The sequence below is a fragment of the Panthera onca genome, chromosome D2 (assembly GCF_046562875.1).
Source record: "Panthera onca isolate mPanOnc1 chromosome D2, mPanOnc1 haplotype 2, whole genome shotgun sequence".
NCBI lineage: Eukaryota > Metazoa > Chordata > Mammalia > Carnivora > Felidae > Panthera > Panthera onca.
The window spans coordinates 28920346-28940087 of record NC_138349.1 but is presented as its reverse complement, the minus strand read 5'-3'; the positions used below and the strand labels follow the sequence as shown (position 1 = coordinate 28940087).

The following is a 19742-nucleotide window of genomic DNA, read 5'->3' as shown; positions in this document are numbered from 1 at the left end:
TTTTCCTTAGGAAGCAGGTTGGAACCTACTTATCCTCAGCTGATACAGCCTTTCTGGAAGACAGCTTTGTAACTCTTTTAACGCTGAGGATACACTCTGGTTATCTTGATCGCAAGTTTCCTAGGTGTATAGAGTGTATGTGATGGGATGGTGAAACAGATGGGAGAAGGGAATGGATGAGAAAAAGCAACTGGGGAGCAAGGTGCAAAATGAGGAAGAGGTAAAGATCACAGGGCAAGGGAAAAGGGATATATAGCAGGTCTTGGGATGCAAACGTATACACCTAAAATCTTGGTGAAGTTTTTAGTCCTTTCCCTGGTTATCCTCCATCTGCACCCACTCATCTCTCTCTCTCTCTCTCTCTCTCTCTCTCTCTCTCTCTCACACACACACACACACACATACACACACACACAGAGCTACCCCTCATGCCAGAGTAAGGGCTACCTTACACTCTTCATCCTGAGGACCAGGTTTCCCTAGGTCACTGTCTCCACTCTCTCTAACAGTACAGTCATAGTGCCAACCATTTCAGATTATTGCTATGAGCCAGAAGTTCTTATTTCAGGACTTCTTGGGCAGCCCAGCCCCTTCACATTGTCACTGCCCCCACTCTACACCGCCCAGCAGATATGAGTGCCCCAGCCCAAGTACAAGAATGGCTCACAGCTCCAGCCTCTCTTCTTCTCCCTACAATCCCAGAAGCAAATGCAAAGTCCTGATTTTCCTAAGGATTTTTATTGATAGCCACCAGAGAAACCCATATTGTTCTTCACAAGAATAGAATCAGAGCCCACCACATTTTAGTCCAAAGATCTCTGAATCCGGAGGTCATTTCTTTGTCTGATTCTCCTTAGGTTCCATCTTTGTCCCGGTTTACAGCCCCCTCAGTTCCCAGTGTTTAGTGGAATGTTGGGAGCAGGCGCCTTCATGGACTTTGCCCTGAGAGGAGGGGTCACTCCAACTCCTCTGTAACTTTATAATCTCCATACCTGAGAAAGTCTCCTCTCTTCCACGGCTTCCCCTTCTCTTTCTCCTGGAAACTATGGAGAAGACAACAATCCTGTGGGTGCTAGCCTCAGATCTCTAGATGCACAAAGGATAAGATTCACTGGCAAATACGAAGACATTCAGATAATGTTGCTCCCTTCTATTTTTGCCCCAAATTGTGGCTATCCAGGTGCCAGGTACTTAGGGAACATCACCTTCCTTTCATTATTGCCTTTTTTTTTTTTTTTCCCATCACAGCAGAGCTAGGAGCACAGGAAGTGAGAGGCCCAGTGGGAAGTGTTATTTCACAGAGCTACACAGAGCTACGTGGCTGCACACAGAAACACTGAGTCACAAGCCTAGGCATGATGCAAGCTCTACACAGAAACACTGGTTCAAAAGGCCAGACACAAGGTGGACTCGGCAGGAGAAGTGGTGGAAACTGCTGCCCTAGGAACAGAGGACGTGTCCTGAGGAGGTCTCTGCGGAAGCAGTGAGAGAGGAGCCTGCTGTCTGATGCTTTAGAACCCCTGCCCCACCACTCTCCTGCCCACCCTGGACTCCTCAGGGGGCTGGAGTCATAGCTGGGGCTGGCTGCAGGTGTTCCCAAGTGCCTTGATCCCCCTGTTGGAAGAAAAAGGGACAGGTCATATGAAGGAGGAATTTGCATCCCACTTCCTTTTACCTACAAAATCTGGATCTGATTCTCCAACCTCAGACCATCTCCTGGAGGCTAAGGCAGCCCTTAGGCCAGAGCAACCAACTTCAGGCCTTCCCTCCACTCCTTACTTCCACTGATATAGTGACTACTATGAATATGTTGCCCCGGGAGCCTGAAAACAGGCTCTTTCCAAAATGTTTTGCCTCCACCCACTGAGTGGAAAAGATGGCAGAGTTCAAGTGTGGGGGAGCCGAGGGGACCCAGGTGAAGGGCCACTTACCATGCCTGGGGAGAGAGCTAGCTGCCCCTTCCTTTCCAGCATCTTCAGTTTTGAGCCCACAGCATCTACCTGGGACATGACTCCTTCCAGGACAGTCTCCAGATGCAGAACTCTCCTTGTGAGTCTGTGTAGGATTTGAGAGAGACCGAGGGAGCAGAAGTATGTGCCTGGGGGCCTAAGTGGCTGTAGGGGCAGGGGGTACAGAATGGTCTGTGTCTGGATGAGAGTAAGGAAGGTAAGGCACAGCCTTCTAGGGAGAGTTAAAGCGGGGCCAAAGTTCTTCCTGGGTTAGGGCAGAGAATTAGAAAGTTGTGGAAAGAAGGTCAAGGAGAACATTATAAACACACTTTGCCCTGGGGCCCTTGCTGCACATACGTGTAGAATTCTTCTCCTGAAACCCAGCCACCTGCTCTGGTAGGCTCTGGACACAACTCGCCTGGTGGGCTACTCACAATGGACCGGCCCAGGTTCTCAATCTCAGCGTTGAAGGCCACCTGATCAGGAAGTCAGAGAGGAGAAGATGACTCTGGGAATTCATCAGCTCCTATTTCATCACCTGCTCTAACAGGACCTCCGGACCAGTCCCTTGGGCTCCAGTTCATGCTAGTCCCCTTCCCTCTCAAACTCTAGAGACAATAGGATAAGTGTGGTGGTGCTTGGACACATAGCTGGACCAACCTCTGGGGAATCACCTCCCAAAGAAACAAAACATGAGCTCTTGGAAGCCTCGATTAATGAGACCCTCCCTAGAATCCAACTGAATCTGGGAAAGGAAGAACAGTACCAGGATTCCTGCCACTTTCTCTCCTGCCCCTGAATTTTTGGTCTACAGCGGATAGGGACGAAGCAGGCACAACTGGGGGAGCTAAGGATCTGAGTTTGAAAATCCCAGGGAGACGGCAAGTCCTCAGAAGGAATTGTCAGAGATTCTTGGGCAATTGATCCTTTCCCTCTAAGACTGTGTTTTATAGCAGTGGTTCTCAACTTTGGCTGTGCATTGGAATCACCTAGGGAGTCTTTTTAAAGCACTGATGCCCGGGCCCGTCACTCTCCCAGAGATTCTGTCTAGGGTATGTGGCCTGAGTATGAGGATTATTTGACTCCCCACCCCCACCTTACCAGCGTATGCTAATGTGCAGCAGTTTGAGAATTGACTATTCTAGAGAGTACTTTCCTGCCCATCTATCAAAGGATTTTCAGTTTGGATCTGTGTTCTCGGTATGTTCTCAGGGAGGGGAGAGTGAACATTTTTCTTTCGCTGCCTGTCCACCAACCAGCTGGGCTCACCCTCTTCTCCTCGAGGTCCTGTTGCATTTGTTCCTGTTCTTTCTTGTCCAGGATGTGATTCCCATCTTGGTCAAACCTGGTGAAGGCGGCTGTGAGCTCAGTGATCTCATGCTCTGCGTGCCCCAGTCTGAGGAGAACAGTATGATGGATGAAATGACTTCTGGCCTTTTGTGGCCGTGATCTCTCAATTAGGGACTTCCTACTTTTTTCCAGACTCTACAACTCTTGCTCTCTGGGAAAGAAGGGGACCACATGGGAAAGCCAGGATCGCCAAGGTCTAGCAATTTTACTCCCAAGAAATTGCTTTAATCTATTTCTTCCTTCTCTGACTCCTGCTGACTAGATTCAGGCCCTCATGATGTTCTATAGGAATTATTGCAAAATCTCTTTGCCTCTAAATAATCTGTCCCTCCACCCCCACCCCGCTGGCTTCTTCTTCACTCCCTACCCCCTGAAATCCATCCTGTATAATGCAACTAGAGTAATTTATCTTTCTAAAGTGCAGGTCTAACTGTACCCCTCCCCTGCTTAAAATCCCTTCTGGGCACCCTATTCTTTGGATTGAATGTTGGTATTCAAGGCCTTTCCCAGGGTGGTCCTGGCTCATTCCCCTGGCCTCATTTCTTGCTATGCCCCACTTTTATTTGATAGTTTAGCAACTTATTATTCCTGTATATGTTGCTCAACTTAAAACGTCTGTGCCTTTGTATATGCTTTCATCTCTTCTTGGAGTGGACTTCCTCTGCTTGTCTACATGTAAGCTATCCATCCTCCAAAACCCTATTCATACACCACCTCTTCCAGGAGGTCTTCCCTTAAACTCAAATATAGAATTGAATACTTTCTTTTTTTTTGTGCTCCCTCTCTTCTTGTCACTTCTGTTGTTGAAGTTGTTCTGTGATTCAGTTTATTTGCTGAATATGTGTATGAGCTCCTGGAGGACAAAGACTTTGTCTCATTTAATTGTGTGCCCTGCTCAGGGCCTGGCCCACAGCTGGTGCTCACAATGTATTTGTTCAGTGTTTGTTAACATGTTTAACTAGGAGGCAAGGAGGCTAAAGGAATAGGCTAGTGTTTGTGGTGGAGCAAAGAACCAACTACAGAGTTATGTGGGAGTGAGAAATGTATGCAATGAATAGGAAATTATATTATTACATTAGTCCTAATAATTGTTCAACAAGGTCCAGAATGTTACAGAATGTGGTCGGAGACCTTTAAACCAAGGGCACAATTCTGAAGGTCAGAATCAGAGACCTATAGGTCAAAGTCAAAAGCTGAAAGTCAAAGTCAGAGGCCCATAGGCCAAGATCAGAGGTTTTTAGGCAAAGGGTATATGGTTGAGGGTCAAGGACTTATAGACCAATGTCAGAGAAGGTTGGATCTCTGGTTGCTCACTCCCTCAAGGTGTTGGTGAAATCCTCAAATTGGATCTCCTGCTCTCCACCCTGCAGGACCTTCTGTACATCTGAAACTCGCTCCTTCCTCAAACGCAGCCTCAGTAGGGTCTTGTTGTAGCCCTGGAAGGAGAAAGGAAACAGGTATGGTTCCTACAGCCTTCTCATCATTCCTTGCCCCCTCCCCCACCCACTGGATGCCAGGCTTCCAGGGATAGGTCAAAGGCACACAAGGGCACAGGGCCCTACACCAGTCAGGAACAGACCAGGACACAGAGCCTTGGACTTGGGCCCTGACACAGACGTATCACTCAAAGGGAATGGGTGGTTACCTGTTTCAGGAGGTCAGAAAGTTGCAGCTCATCCTTCTGTCCAGCTAACTCTTCCTTGACCTCTGAATATGTATCATTGATGATGGCCAGGAACATGTTCTGGAGATAAAGTGGGGACTTAAGTCCTCACCCCCAGACTCACTAACAGCATTGAGCCCACTAACCCTATTAAAGTCCCAGACATATGTTCTAAAAGGGCCATTGCTTTCAATCTCAGCTCGGCAGGCCAATAACCCCAGCATCTCATGGTTCCAAAGACCCCCATTTAGCACAATCCTGTTAGGGATGGATCAAGCTTCCTCACCCACCTGCTATCTTCACTCAGTTGCTGTAGTAACCTGACTGCAAAGATAGCCCATCATATGCCAGAGTTTGCTTCCATATAAGGGCCTACCAATCACTGAGAGTACAGTTTTGTTGTCTTTACCATCTAACCCCAGTCCAACCCATCTATCCCTAACCATGATCAAATAAAGAAACTTGCTGGCCTTGTCAATAAAAATTAATCCCAGATCTTTCATAGTTGGCAGAGAGAAAGAGAATATAAAGCAATGGTAATAGAAATAGCCAGAAATTCCTAGAGGAAGGGGAGAATAGATGTAGAAGATTTCAGGTTCAACTACTTCTCTTCATGGGGCACTTTTCTCTCCCTTTCCATTCTTAGAGAATAGGGGTTTGGTTTTACTGAGAGAGCCTGAAGATTCTCTTATACTCTGCAAACTGCCTGACTGTGCTGGCCATGCTGAGCACATTAGCCAATTCTCGGGTGATCCAGAAGCCCCCCCCCCCCACTTCACTGTCCATCCCTGATTTGAGATACCCATTTTAACACTGAGCACAGAATATGGGGGGATCAAAACCTCATGCTGTAGGTCCTTTATGTCTCCACCCCTCAGGCTCCCAATTCCCACCTTCCAGAGGGACCCTCACCAGGAGCACGAAGAAGACAAAGAAGACATAGGTGACAAAGTAGGCAGGTCCCAGGATGCGGTTGGCATTGTCAATAGCGTTGTAGTCAAAGTCCCCAAGGATGATCCGGAACTGAGTGAAACTGAGAGACCAGGGTCTGTGCTTCACCTAGGGCCTAACCATAACCCTGTCACCTATTCATACCCCCAAACCACTTTCCTAACTACCATTCTTCAGTGAACGCAGACAGACCTCTCTTGTACCTCCAGCCCAACCTGATAGAGACATAGTGAGGTGCGTAGATACTTGAACCCATCCACCAGAGATTCTCACACAGATGTTTTAAGCACAGACACACCTGTACACATGCACTTAGCTTCCCCAAGGATACACACACCCACAGAGCAGGAGGGAGAGGGTCCAGGAGGGAGTGAAGAGGGCAGGACACACACATGCACTTGATGAAAGTGCTGAAGTTTTCCACTTGGGTCCCAAAAAGCAGGTAGCCGAGTTGGGCATAGGCGAAGAAAACAATGAAGAACATGACAGCAAAACCCAGGATGTCCTTGGCACAGCGGGCCAGCGTGGAGGAGAGCTGAGTCATGGTTTTGTTGAAGCTGATGTACTTGAATATCTGCAAAGGCCATGTGGAATCAAACAGTAAAGGAAGAAAAGAGGAAATCTTTGAATAGTGTACTCCAGGGACTTATGGAGGCCACTGGAGTTGTCAAACCAGACAAGGAAAATGACACAAGTGCTAAACAAGGGAGAATGAGTGCTTTGAGGTGTTGTTGGGGATGAGGGGTCCCAAGGTACCTTGATCCAGGCAAAGAAAAGGTTCACAGCATTCATGTTGTTGTACTGTGTCTGCCAGAAGGCGAGGAACTCGAAGTCAGCATACGTGTTTGGCTGCTGCAGGAGCTTCCCCATCAGCCGGTTCACCTCAAGGGTTCGGAATATGTGGAAGCCCACAGCCACAATAGAGAGCTGTCATCACAGGGGTCAGAGGTGTCAGAGAAGTCAGGCTCTCAAGGGAAGTTCAATGATAAGGTCCTAGGGGAGAGCTGGGGTAGGTAAGTCAGGTGGGAAAAAAATCCTTCTCTTCTGAGCTGTTGACTATCTAAGCTTCAAATGGAAGTGAATAGGATGATTGGGGAGTATCTTAAATCCTGAAACAAGGCTTTGGGACCAATGGTAAATAGGTAGGTTTTAAAGGACCATGGAGAATTGGAGCCAAGTAATTTTATTTCTCCCATCACTTCCTAGTCTTGGTCAAGAAATTGTGTCCTGTTAATAGGAAGAAGATGAAGATGAAGAGGCAGGCTATTTTAATAGAAGAGAAGAGAAAAGGTAGGAGTTTCAAAGGGACAGATAATAAAGGCAAAAGACAGAAGAGGAAAAGAATATCAAGTGAACCTCTCACAGGTCAGAGTGGGAGGGCATGTGGGAGACAGGGTTTTCCCAGGGGCTGAGCTGGGGGAACATCAGCCTCTGGCTCTGGGAGTTGTCACACAGTGATTTGACTGGAAATCATAAGGAGGACTCGAGACTCCAAAAGGAAGAACTTGGAGCCCCTATCAGGGTAGATCCCCTTCCTCCTCCTAATATATCCCAAGTATAAGATATCTGTCCCTCACCAAGATGACCACCAGGTCCAGAATGTTCCAGATGCTTCTGAGGTAACGAAACTGGTGGATGTGGAGCTCCAGTATCTCTTCTACCACATAGTAGAAGATGAAGATGCAGAAGATGATTTCACAGACAATGATAAAGAAGTCCCAGTTACTGACATAGCGGATCAGCTTAACTGTGCGGATTTGCCAAGATGGGATGGCACCTCCTGTAGCTGGAAACTCCACCACCAGTCTGTGGGAGGAAGGGGAGATACCTGGTGAGGCCTGGGCTAGGATAGTTCCTCCAATCCCCTCTCCTCCACGCCCACCACATTTAAGGAAAGGTCTTAAACAGAGAAGGGAACCAGGAACCATGGATGGAGGTAAGACAGGGAAAGGAGACCCACCTCAGTACACAGAAAAGGTTGATGTTGGCATTGTAGACTGAGAAGTCAATGAAGACCACCCGAGTGCCCCTGTCTAGCCACAGGCCCTCCTGAAGGTCCTGGAGTGCCTCTGCACTGGCCTGTCGGGACCCTGGAAGGTCCAGATAGTAGCCACCTCCACTGTAGCTTGTCAGCCGGCCCCAGTGAGAGGATCCCCCCAGCTCATCCTGCGAGTGGTATGTCCACCTGTCACAGAAGAAGCCATCTGAGCAGAGAGGTCTGAGCCAGTCCAAAAGCTGATCTCCTGAGGCAATGGCAACACTTGATGATTGTCTGGGCATTACAGTTTCATATATATTATATATACATATCATGTATAATATATATTCCACACATATCATCTTGTTTGATACTAACAACTATTTGAGAATGGAGGGTAAATATTATCCACATTTTGAAGATGAGGAACCTAAGACTCAGAAATGTCTAAGATAATCCAGCTAGTTAGTGGCCAAACTAAAACTCAAATATAAATGTCCTGATTTCTCATGATGTCACCCAAAACTATGGATGACAAACCCATGCCCCACTTTTGATCTCAGACTGAGGAGTCCCCACTAGGGAAACACCTGGCTCATATAATACAGAAAAGACCCTTTCTGCTCTTGTGGTTGTGCACCTGGCTGCTTTGTCTCATGATTCTCTGTTCCATCCACAAACTTTCCTCCCTGTGCTCTTCCTTCCTTCCCCTTCACATCCTGTCCATCCTTTTCCCCTTTCTTTCCTAATTCTCTGTTGACCCTTAACCCCTTGTTTCTTCCCCTACAGTTCTAAGGGTCAGACTCTTCCAATTATGACTTGTGTGGCAGTACCAGTGCTTCAGCTATTCTCCATACCCATAAGAACACCTGGACAAGAAAGAATGCTTTCTCTGCCAGGACTGTCCCCAGGGTAGTGCAAATGTGACCGTGACCTGTGTGTGGAAACAAGTCCAGAGGCTATGGTCTTGTTTGCTAATGTATCTTCTCTGTTCCTGAGTGACCCAAACCAAGACCTCCTAACAGTCACAGATGGGACTCAGAGAGATGCTTCCCCTGTCCCTCCCCCAGATCCCCCCAAGGCTCTTTAAGACGAAGTGGAAATCGTTCCAACCCTTGGGATGGTGTCGGGCTCAGAGAAGCAAGCCTAGCAACATTGGTGGGGGGATTCACTCACGCTGTGCCATTGAGAGGCCCAAAGGGGAGCTGTTCTTCTTTGTCTGGAGAGTAGACGTCGTAGCAGCTCAAAATGTCCTCACGGAAGTCTTCATGCACCACGCAGGAGTCATTGCGGACCCTCAGCTGCCGTAGCCTTGGAACCCCCAGCAGCAGGTTCTCATAGTAGATGAAGGAGTGGGAGCCATGGCCCAGGCTCTGGTTGTTGTACCATTTGGTCCAATACAAACTGTCCAGTAGTGGGCCCTGGGCAAACTAGACCACGAGCTGGGTTGGGCCTAACCTAACCTCATCTTGACCTTTACTCTTGGAATGACCTTTGCCATCACTCCTTGACCCCCTGGCTTATCTCTAGTCTACTTCTGTTGGATCCCTCAGCTGACCCATGAACTTTGACCACTTCTTGACCTGACGTGGCCCTACTTTTTGTTTGAGATGCATTTTGAAGTTCAGCCTTACCTATAACTCCCAATACTAGTTTAACTAACTAGTATAGCTTGACTCTCTGGTCATCATCCCAATTTCTCATCTATCTCTACCTAAACTCTACTCTGACCCATTGATTCTTGCCTGACCCTTTGACTTGGCCTGATTCTAGAATAAGCTGGTCTCTGGATATGGCCTGGTCCACTGTCTGACATCCCTGAATCCTGGCCTGTGGCTTCATGCTTCAGGCCATTGAGAAGGAGAAAGGAGAGGTAGAGGGTATCTCATACTCACATCCCAGAAGTCCGCCATGCTGCTGATGGCCTGGAAGGAGACTCCGGTGTCTGACGGGGTATGTAAGAAGAGCTCAGACATCACTTTGGTGTAATAATAGGCACTGGAGCTTGTCATTCCGTAGGTCACTAGAAACCAACCCAAGAAGCTGTGTCCTGCTCACTGTTCCCATATCCATTCCCCAGAGAAGATAGGAAAGCCCATTGCCCTGGGGACAGAGATGCTATCTAGATGGGATCCCATGGCAATAGTGGCATTGGGGAAACCAGGGAATTTATTAGGGAAGAGTTATGACTATAAGGTCTCTTCCTCTCCTCCCAACTTACCTTAGAAAGACTGAACTCCACTCAGAAATAGTTTTTTAGATTGTCATTCTGAAAATCCACTTTTTTCTTCCCAAACCAGCTAACTTCCTAGTTCTTATTCCCCAGAGCCAAGATATTTCCACCTTCTGCATCAGGCAGTGCTTCCTTTCCTTTGTCCTATATTTATGCCTTTGGAAAAGTACCTTTTAATTCTAGAGTAGTCCAAGGCCCTGGCCAAACACCTTACATGGAGATTGGTGTCCTGGACCTTGGAGTCAGTGACTCCACAGCCATGGGAGTGGGAGGTAGGCATGGCACCTCTGGCCCCAGGGCATCCTGAGGGGGCACAGTTATCTCATGAGGGAAGGACTCAGAGCATACCCATCAGAAAAAGACCAGGCTTTTGCCTTGAAACTGAATCTCCCTCAACCACCAACCAAATACACCCAGTCTAAAGTAGGGTTCTCAAGGGAAGCTACAAGTTTTCTAGCTAAAAGATAAAATTTGACGATTATAAGCTATTTATTTTATAGATTGTCCCTCAGTCTAGATTTGTCTGATGTTTCCTTGTGTTTAAAAATTCAGGTTATACATTGGGCAAAGCATACCAAAGAAGATATGTGTGTTCTTCTCAGAGTTTCCTATCAGGAGGCATATATTGTCTAATTGTATCATTACTGGTGATGCTAACTTTCATTCCTTGTTAAGGCAGTATCTTCCAGCTATCTTCAATGTAAAATTATTTTTCTCTTTGTAATTAATATGTATTTTGTGGGGAAACACTTTGAAACTATGTAAATATCCTTTTACTCATCAATCTTTCACCTACTAGTTTTAATATCCTTTAATGACTTTTGCCTGATTATTACTACTAAAGTTGTCAAGATTTGATTTTCCCATCCCATCATTCCTTCTGCATTTGTTAGTTAGCATTCTCTCTAGGAAGAACTTACCTTTCTTCCTCGTTTATTTATTCATTTATATATATCAGCATGAACTTATGGATTCTTGTTTTTATAGTTTTTAATTTGTTAGTATTATACTTTATTGTTACTTAATTTTTTAGCCAAGTCATGCAGGATAAAGAAAAACTAAAGAGTTGTTCCATATTAAAAAAAAAAAAAAAGAGAATGGCATAAAAACAGACACATAGACCAATGGAATAGAATAGAAACCCCAGAACTAGATCCACAAACATATGGCCAACTAATCTTTGACAAAGCAGGAAAGAACATCCAATGGAAAAAAGACAGTCTCTTTAACAAATGGTGCTGGGAGAACTGGACAGCAACATGCAGAAGGTTGAAACTAGACCACTTTCTCACACCATTCACAAAAATAAACTCAAAATGGATAAAGGACCTGAATGTGAGACAGGAAACCATCAAAACCCTAGAGGAGAAAGCAGGAAAAGACCTCTCTGACCTCAGCCATAGCAATCTCTTACTTGACACTTCCCCACAGGCAAGGGAATTAAAAGCAAAAATGAATTACTGGGACCTTATGAAGATAAAAATCTTCTGCACAGCAAAGGAAACAACCAACAAAACTAAAAGGCAAACAACGGAATCGGAAAAGATATTTGCAAATGACATATCGGACAAAGGGCTAGTATCCAAAATCTATAAAGAGCTCACCAAACTCCACACCCGAAAAACAAATAACCCAGTGAAGAAATGGGCAGAAAACATGAATAGACACTTCTCTAAAGAAGACATCCGGATGGCCAACAGGCACATGAAAAGATGCTCAACGTTGCTCCTCATCAGGGAAATACAAATCAAAACCACATTCAGATATCACCTCACACCAATCAGAGTGGCCAAAATGAACAAATCAGGAGACTATAGATGCTGGAGAGGATGTGGAGAAACGGGAACCCTCTTGCACTGTTGTTGGGAATGCAAATTGGTGCAGCCACTCTGGAAAACAGTGTGGAGGTTCCTCAGAAAATTGAAAATAGACCTACCCTATGACCCAGCAATAGCACTGCTAGGAATTTACCCAAGGGATACAGGAGTACTGATGTATAGGGGCACTTGTACCCCAATGTTTATAGCAGCACTCTCAACAATAGCCAAATGATGGAAAGAGCCTAAATGTCCATCAACTGATGAATGGATAAAGAAATTGTGGTTTGTATACACAATGGAGTACTACATGGCAATGAGAAAGAATGAAATATGGCCCTTCGTAGCAACGTGGATGGAACTGGAGAGTGTGATGCTAAGTGAAATAAGCCATACAGAGAAAGACAGATATCATATGTTTTCACTCTTATGTGGATCCTGAGAAACTTAACAGAAACCCATGGGGGAGGGGAAGGAAAAAAAAAAAAAAAGAGGTTAGAGTGGGAGAGAGCCAAAGCATAAGAGACTCTTGAAAACTGAGAACAAACTGAGGGTTGAGGGGGGGTGGGAGGGAGGGGAGGGTGGGTGATGGGTATTGAGGAGGGCACCTTTTGGGATGAGCACTGGGTATGGAAACCAATTTGACAATAAATTTCATATATTGGGAAAAAAAAGAATAAAGAAACATAAAAACTAAATGTAACATGTGCATTTAGCAAGGATTAAATCCTGGACAATAATTTATTTTCTTGTACTATAAAGGCTATTAGTGAAACAATTGGTGAGATTGTAATAAAGTCTGTTCGTTAGATGATAGTACTGAATCAATGATAATTTTCTTTCATAAGAGAATGTCCTTGTTTTTAGAATTACATATTAAAGTATTTAGGAGCAACAGGGCATTATGTCTGCAATTTATTCTCAAATAGTGTGTGTGTGTGTGTGTGTGTGTGTGTGTGTGTGTGTGTCTAGAGAAAGAGAGAGATTGGGAGAGAGAACAATAAGGAAATGCAAGCATGGTAAAATGTACACATTTGGGAAATATGGGTGAAATGTATATATAAGAATTCTTTGTATTATTCTTGCAGCTTTTCTGTAAGTCTGTAATTACATCAAAAAATTAAAGTAGGATTTTTCAGTCTCTTATGGGCACTTCTCTTTAAGAATTTTCTTTTTCAAATTTTGGGCCGTACTTGCTCCTACCACCCCTGGAGCTCATCCATAGTCTTGTAGGAAAGAGGGACTGGTGAGTGATCCTAAAATAGGCACAAGCAACATCACATCTTTCCAGGGGAGAAATCTGCAAAGAAGGAAGCATTATGGCTTCACATTCCCTCATTCTGCTCTTTTTAAGTCCAAGAAACAACTTGACTCCTCTCTAATTCAAATCTGTGATCATCTTCCCTTAGTATCTGGAGGACTCATACTCAGCTTTTTAGGACTTGGAAAATGGGTTGGAAGTGAAGCTTCTGTCTGCTGAGAACCCAACAACAGAGTAAGAATGATCAGTAAGCTGAACTTTTCCTAATGCCATAGGCTGATTAAATTGATATAACTTCTAGATGGCGACTAGGTGGTGCTCTTGCTGTATCTTTTTCTCTCCAATTCTCCAATCCTACTCAGAATTACTACTCAGAATTAACGTTGCTCTGAACTGGTTGTCAACCCCATATGGAGATGTAGCATTTCTGATTATTATCCAAGATAGTAAAGACTATGTATTTTGAGAAAAATGGTTTTACCTGGTCAAATGCCCACTGATACTCAGAAACAGTATTCTTTGTAACTTTTTAATTGAAGTACATGCAAACAAAAAAGACCAAGAAGTTGTTAAAAAACCTCTTGGGGGCACCTGGGTGGTTGAGCATCTGACTCTTGATTTCTGCTCAGGTCATGACCTTGCCCACGCTCAGCATGGAGTTTGCTTGGGATTCTCTCTCCCTCTCTCTCTGCCTCTCCCCTTCTCTCTCTCTCTCTCTCTCTCTCTCTCTCAAACACACACACACACACACACACACACACACACACACACTCGCTCTCTCAGTAAATAAATATTTATAAAATAAGTAAATACATAATAAAAATCTTCTAAATTAAGGTTTAAGCTTTGTTTGCTGCCTATTCACTACCTTCTCCCCACCCAAATACCTTCTCTCCCTTGTTAATTCTTACTTCAGCAAATTTTGTACTTTGTCTCAGGAGATAAGGGGTGTTTACCCACCCACCTCTATGAAATTCAGCTTACTATTTTGAAAGCCCAAATCGATACTTGGTAGAACATATTATCAATCTATCACCCTGATTATTCTAAAGACACATTTTATATTCATTAAACAAACATTACTCAAAGTCCAACATGTGTGAAACACATGGTCATTGGCTTCTATCCTTAAAAACTTCTATTGAGAAAGATGTCCCAGAATGAACTTTCTTTAGTACATCTTTAACATTTAAAATTGAATTATACAGGATAGAATCTTTTTTCTTTTTTTTTTTTTTTAATTTAATTTTTAAATTTACATTCAAGTTAGTTAGCATATAGTGCAACAATGATTTCAGGAGCAAATTCCTTAATGCCCCTTACCCATTTAGCCCATCCCCCCCTTCCACAACCCCTCCAGCAACCCTCTGTTCTCCATATTTAAGAGTCTCTTATGTTTTGTCCCCCTCCCTGTTTTTATATTATTTTTGCTTCCCTTCCCCTATGTTTATCTGTTTTGTATATTAAAGTCCTCATATGAGTGAAGTCATATGATATTTGTCTTTCTGTAACTGAGTAATTTCGCTTAGCATAATACCCTCCAGTTCCATCAGAATAGAATCTTTTAATAGTATGCTGACCTACCCTGATCATGTATGCACTCAGAATGAACTTGTAGAATAAGCATGAGCTTTGAAGCCAGATTGACCTAGGTTCAAATCCTAGCTCTGTCACTTACAGTATAGACTTGGGCTCTGAGTCTCAGATTCCTCAATTGGATGGGGGAATACAATGTCTTTCTTGTAATATTATGAAGATAAAAGATGATGTCTTTAGAATTCATTGAACACAGTGGGTGCTTAACAACCAGTTCTAGTCATCCCACTATATGCTCCTGAGGGGACAAGGACTATGACTCATTCATTTAGCATGGTGCCTGGTATTTAATAGTTTTTCAATAAGTGTTTGTTGGGCTGAACCAAAAGTGGGGGGAAAATTGCCATGTAGAGTAGAATGAAATAAATGAATAATTTTCAAACTAAATAAGGTGTTATGCCTCCGTATTTGACACATACCAGCAATATCATAAAATAGTCAAGGATAATTCCTATTTAATAGATGGAAAGAGGCTAGAATATTTAGTCCAAAGAGAGGAATAAATTCATAAAGTCTCAGGTAAGAGAAACAAAGCCAGTCCTTGGCTGATGTATGGAGCAAGTAAAGTCAGCAACCCTTACACAATGTGATGGTAGAAATGATGGTAGAAATCAATTTTCCTAACATGTCAACCGTCCAGAACACCAGATGAATACGAGGCTTAGAGGTTGCGGCAATCTAAACCCAAAAGCAGGGCAGGAGAAGCCCAGGATTGCTAGATTGAGTGATGATTTCAGCTCGTATGTCTCATAATATGATATGGAAACTGCAGCATGCATCAGAATTACTTAGAAGGCTTATTAAAACAGAGATTGATGTAGGTCTATATGGGGCATGAGAATTTTCTTTTTTTAATTTTTATTTATTTATTTTGAGAAAGAGTGTGTGTGTTTGTGTGAGCAAGAAAGGGGCAGAGAGAAAGAGAGAGAATCCGAAGCAGGCCCTGTGCTAACAGTGCGGAGCCTGACACGGGGCTTGATCTTACCATCTGTAAGATCATGACCTGAGCCTAAATCAAGAATCGGATGTTTAACTGACTGAGCCACACAGGTGCCCCGGGGCTCAATAATTTTCATTTCCAATACATTCCCACGTATTGCTGGTGCTACTGGTTCTGGGACTGCGCTAGAACCACTGCCATGACCTTTTGCTATATAATCCCATTTGTCTTTGATAGCGTCGTCAAGAAGGCAGGGGGTTTCCTATTGTCTGTTTCTGTGATTCTCAAGACTGGAAGTACAGGGTACCTGAGTGGCTCAGTTAGTTAAGCACCCAACTTTCAGCTCAGGTCATGATCTCATGGTTCATGGGTTTGAGTTGATAGCTTAGAGCCTGGAGCCTGCTTCAGATTCTGTGTGTGTGTGTCTCTCTGTCCCTCCTCTGCTTGTGCTCTCTCTCTCTCTCAAAATAAATAAATAAACATTAAAAAAAAAAAGACTGGGAGTGGGGAAGAAGAAATAACATTTTTCCCAAAGGACTCTCAGAACCTCTTTGGGATATGAAAGCTTTGACAAACTACACAGCCCTCTTAGAATAGCCCCTTCTCACCACCAAGGGAAAATCACTGAATCCATTGCCCTAGGGAGCCACTGGTAGTTACTGGAGGGGACCATATCCCTCCAGCATGTTGTAGGAGAAAAAGATTGAAAACAACTTGTTGATCTTTCCTGTGTCTCCTTTCCCCCACTTGACCCCATTAATTACCATTGAGGTAAATCATTTGACTTTCTTTTAAAGAACCAGCTTGCCTAAGTGGAACACCTGGTTCAGAGATTTCAGAATCTGACAGGGACTCAGCATATCCATTTTACCACCATCCTTCTCCATATCAAGAGAAATAAAAGACCAGCTATTTACTACCTGAAAACATCCATTATATGCCCTATGCTAAGTTTTGACACACCTATTGCATTTAATTCCACAATAGCACTACGTATTTGGTGCTATTATTATCCCCATTTTCCAGTGTCAGATAGCTGAAATAACTGACCCATGGAGCCAGGATTCAAATGCAAATCAATCTGCTTCCCTAGTAAACTAATTCTTTTCTGCTCCTAGGACCTATCTATATTCAAGGCGTAGAAGTAACAGGAGGGAAAATGTAAGCTCCATAAAAGGCAGAACATCCTAGCTACTAGTGCTTTCAAATTATGAAATGGATCATTTCACCCACACCCATTTCATCTCCAGCAGTGTCCGTGAGGACTGCCTACTGAGGATCACGTGGTGTGGGCTCCTGCAAGCAGCCTTCCTGGTTCCTTCTTTTAAGATCCAGTGAAGGAGTGGAATTGCTCTGTTTGTTTCAAAAGGCAACACTAGACAAGGGAATGGGTCGGAGCTGGAAGGAATCAGACAGAATTCGAGTAAGTATATTGAATGTCCATATGTCAGTACGTTACTTCCTTTTTGATATAGTGAGGGCCTCACTTCAGGACATTTTCAGACACTGGACAATGACTGCTTGAGAATGCTATGAAGATTCAGAGACCAGGTGGTGGCTCACCATCCAGCACAGAGTATCTGATTTTTTTTCCCCCTTCTTGGACAGAACTAAGTTCTCTTGCATACACTATATCATGCCTTTTAACCTTGGCCTCAGATCAAATTCACAGTTGCTAAATAATAATAACCGCCATTACTGACACATTATGCACTGGGCTTTGCACACATTGTCTCCCATAAGCCTAAAAAAAACCTCAGAAAGTAGGAACTACCATCTGCATTTTATGCTGTTAAATAACTTGTCCAAAGATCATACAGCAAGTGAGTAGAACTTCTATTCAAACCCAGGTCTGCCTTACTCCAAAGACCATGAATTTAGCCATCACTCTACATTACACTAATATTTCCTCTACCACTCAAATCCTTCTGATTAGGGACTCTAACTCTCCTTCCAAAAATCAAGCCAAATGTTTAGTATTATGCAAGTTTATAAGGTGCCCTTATAAGAAAACTCTATTTAAAGAGTCCAATATCTGAGTTAGGAGGTGAATTGCAAAAAGCTATTAGTAAACTCAAAACATCACCATCTTAAAAGAAGCTCCAAAGTCCTTCATTCTAGTATAAACAATAGCAGATAATTGTATATAAATCTGTATGAAGAGTCATACTTTGACATAGGTGAGCCCAAAGAAGGAAAAACTCGCATGTACAAAAATGTTACCTGGGTTATTTATAGTATCAAAAGACTGTAAACAACTTAAATATCCTACAAAGAGGCAATATTGACGTAAACTATGATATGATCGAGTCACTTGTTGGAGTGTTACAAAGCCATTGAAATGGTAATAAACATAGAATGCAAAATTGTTTCTTTGTCATCATGACAATGAAATACTTTACAAAAATACTAGGTATGTAAAAACTTGAAGGAAAAATGGACTTTTCAATGAATGAGTAGTGTAATAGGTGGATTTTATTTCTCTTCATTCCCATGGAGTTCAATTAATGCTATAATAATAATACAACATAAAAATCATAAAATTATTTTTAAAAATCTTTCCTCCTATTTGTTTCCAAGTCATAGGTTAAAATTTCCAGGTGCTGGATGCTGTACTAGACTTTGTGACTGCTTCCTTAAGATCTTCTCTTGGTTAATACCATGATTTTATTTGAGATATCACACCTCTGCGTATCATCTCATGAATGTTGCTAGAAGCTGAATTCAACCCTGGCTCTTGGATTTGGGTGGGAAGCTTAGACCTAAACTAATCCATGAATACCCCTCCCTTGGCCCCATTACAGGTTAAGGGATGAGCATGTAACACATTTCAGGTCAAGAAATCACAAAGAGGGGCACCTCGGTGGCTCGGTTGAGCAGCCAACTCTGGATTTCAACTCAAGTCATGATCTCATGGTTCATGGGATCAAGCCCCACGTTGGGCTCTGTGATGACAGCATGGAGCCTGCTTGGGATTCTCTCTCTCATTCTCTCTCTCTGCTCCTCCCCCCACTCGGCTCTCTCTCTCAAAATAAATAAATAAACTTAAAAAAAAAGAAGTCATGAAGAGAGACTTCTGGAGTCTTTTATAAGACCTTCTCTCTTATAATAGATATGAATGAGAAAGTCCCAGAGGATTCAGCCCTAAGATGAATCTGTGCAGCTGGCAGAATTGAATAATAGAAATAGACAGGTCTTTGATGATTAAGTCACTGGATGGGTCATCCCTGAACCCTACCCTCCTTTGGACTTTCATTACCTAGACAATAAATCCCATATGGTTTAAGCCAGTTTTGCTGCATTTTATTCCCTTGTAACATGATCCTTACTTATGTGGAAACGATGACATTTTCAAAAAGATGGCATTATTTCCAAGAAAATAGAGGTAGAAAGGCTTCTGCTACTGTTGGAACATCTCTGGAGAGCAGCCAATGACTTTAGCTTATTTGTGCCAAATCTACATTAATTAAAATACATTAATCACCCTGTATTAAAGGAGGCTTACTGACTAAACCGACTGATGATGATATTCTAGGAACATACCTACAATTAATTCCTCAAGGCTCTCCAAGCTTTATTTCTGGGTAAATCCAGGTCTCTAGAATACAATAAAAATTTACACACACATATATGTGTGTATGTATAAGCATATATATATATATATATATATATATATATATATATGGATATATATGCCTATACACATATATACATACACAAATGTGTACATATGTCTGTAGAGTATATCGCTACTCCTAAAAATTATGTAAGAATGAGAATTTAATATGGATTTTAAAGGAGGCAGATATAAAAGACAGCCAAAAGAAGAGTAGCTTCAGTCTTTAACATTGCTTTTATCCATTACGATATTCCATGTCTCATATAAAACCCAACAAAGCCAATTCTTCCCAGAACTAGGGTCTCCTTATTAACTGGTGTGCTTTTTCTTACCAGTGAGAACTGCACAGCCTGTTTATGTTTTCTTCTTGCTTTGGGTGCCAGGA

The 19742-nt window shown here is 43.2% G+C and overlaps 1 protein-coding gene across 1 annotated transcript in view; it reads right to left on the bottom strand.

Annotated features, from left to right (window-relative positions):
* Positions 1 to 2117: 2117 nt before the first annotated feature.
* Positions 2118 to 19742, bottom strand: part of PKD2L1 (polycystin 2 like 1, transient receptor potential cation channel) — a 31453-nt gene continuing 13828 nt past the window's right edge. The window contains exons 3-13 of the mRNA XM_060641759.3: positions 9787 to 9914; positions 9068 to 9321; positions 7874 to 8098; positions 7491 to 7719; positions 6670 to 6840; positions 6306 to 6487; positions 5875 to 5995; positions 4945 to 5043; positions 4614 to 4735; positions 3219 to 3345; positions 2118 to 2425 (exon numbers count right to left, since the gene is read on the bottom strand). Coding sequence (XP_060497742.2) covers positions 2267 to 2425; positions 3219 to 3345; positions 4614 to 4735; positions 4945 to 5043; positions 5875 to 5995; positions 6306 to 6487; positions 6670 to 6840; positions 7491 to 7719; positions 7874 to 8098; positions 9068 to 9321; positions 9787 to 9914 — 1817 coding nt within the window. The 3' untranslated portion in view covers positions 2118 to 2266. The remainder of the gene's footprint in view (positions 2426 to 3218; positions 3346 to 4613; positions 4736 to 4944; positions 5044 to 5874; positions 5996 to 6305; positions 6488 to 6669; positions 6841 to 7490; positions 7720 to 7873; positions 8099 to 9067; positions 9322 to 9786; positions 9915 to 19742) is intronic.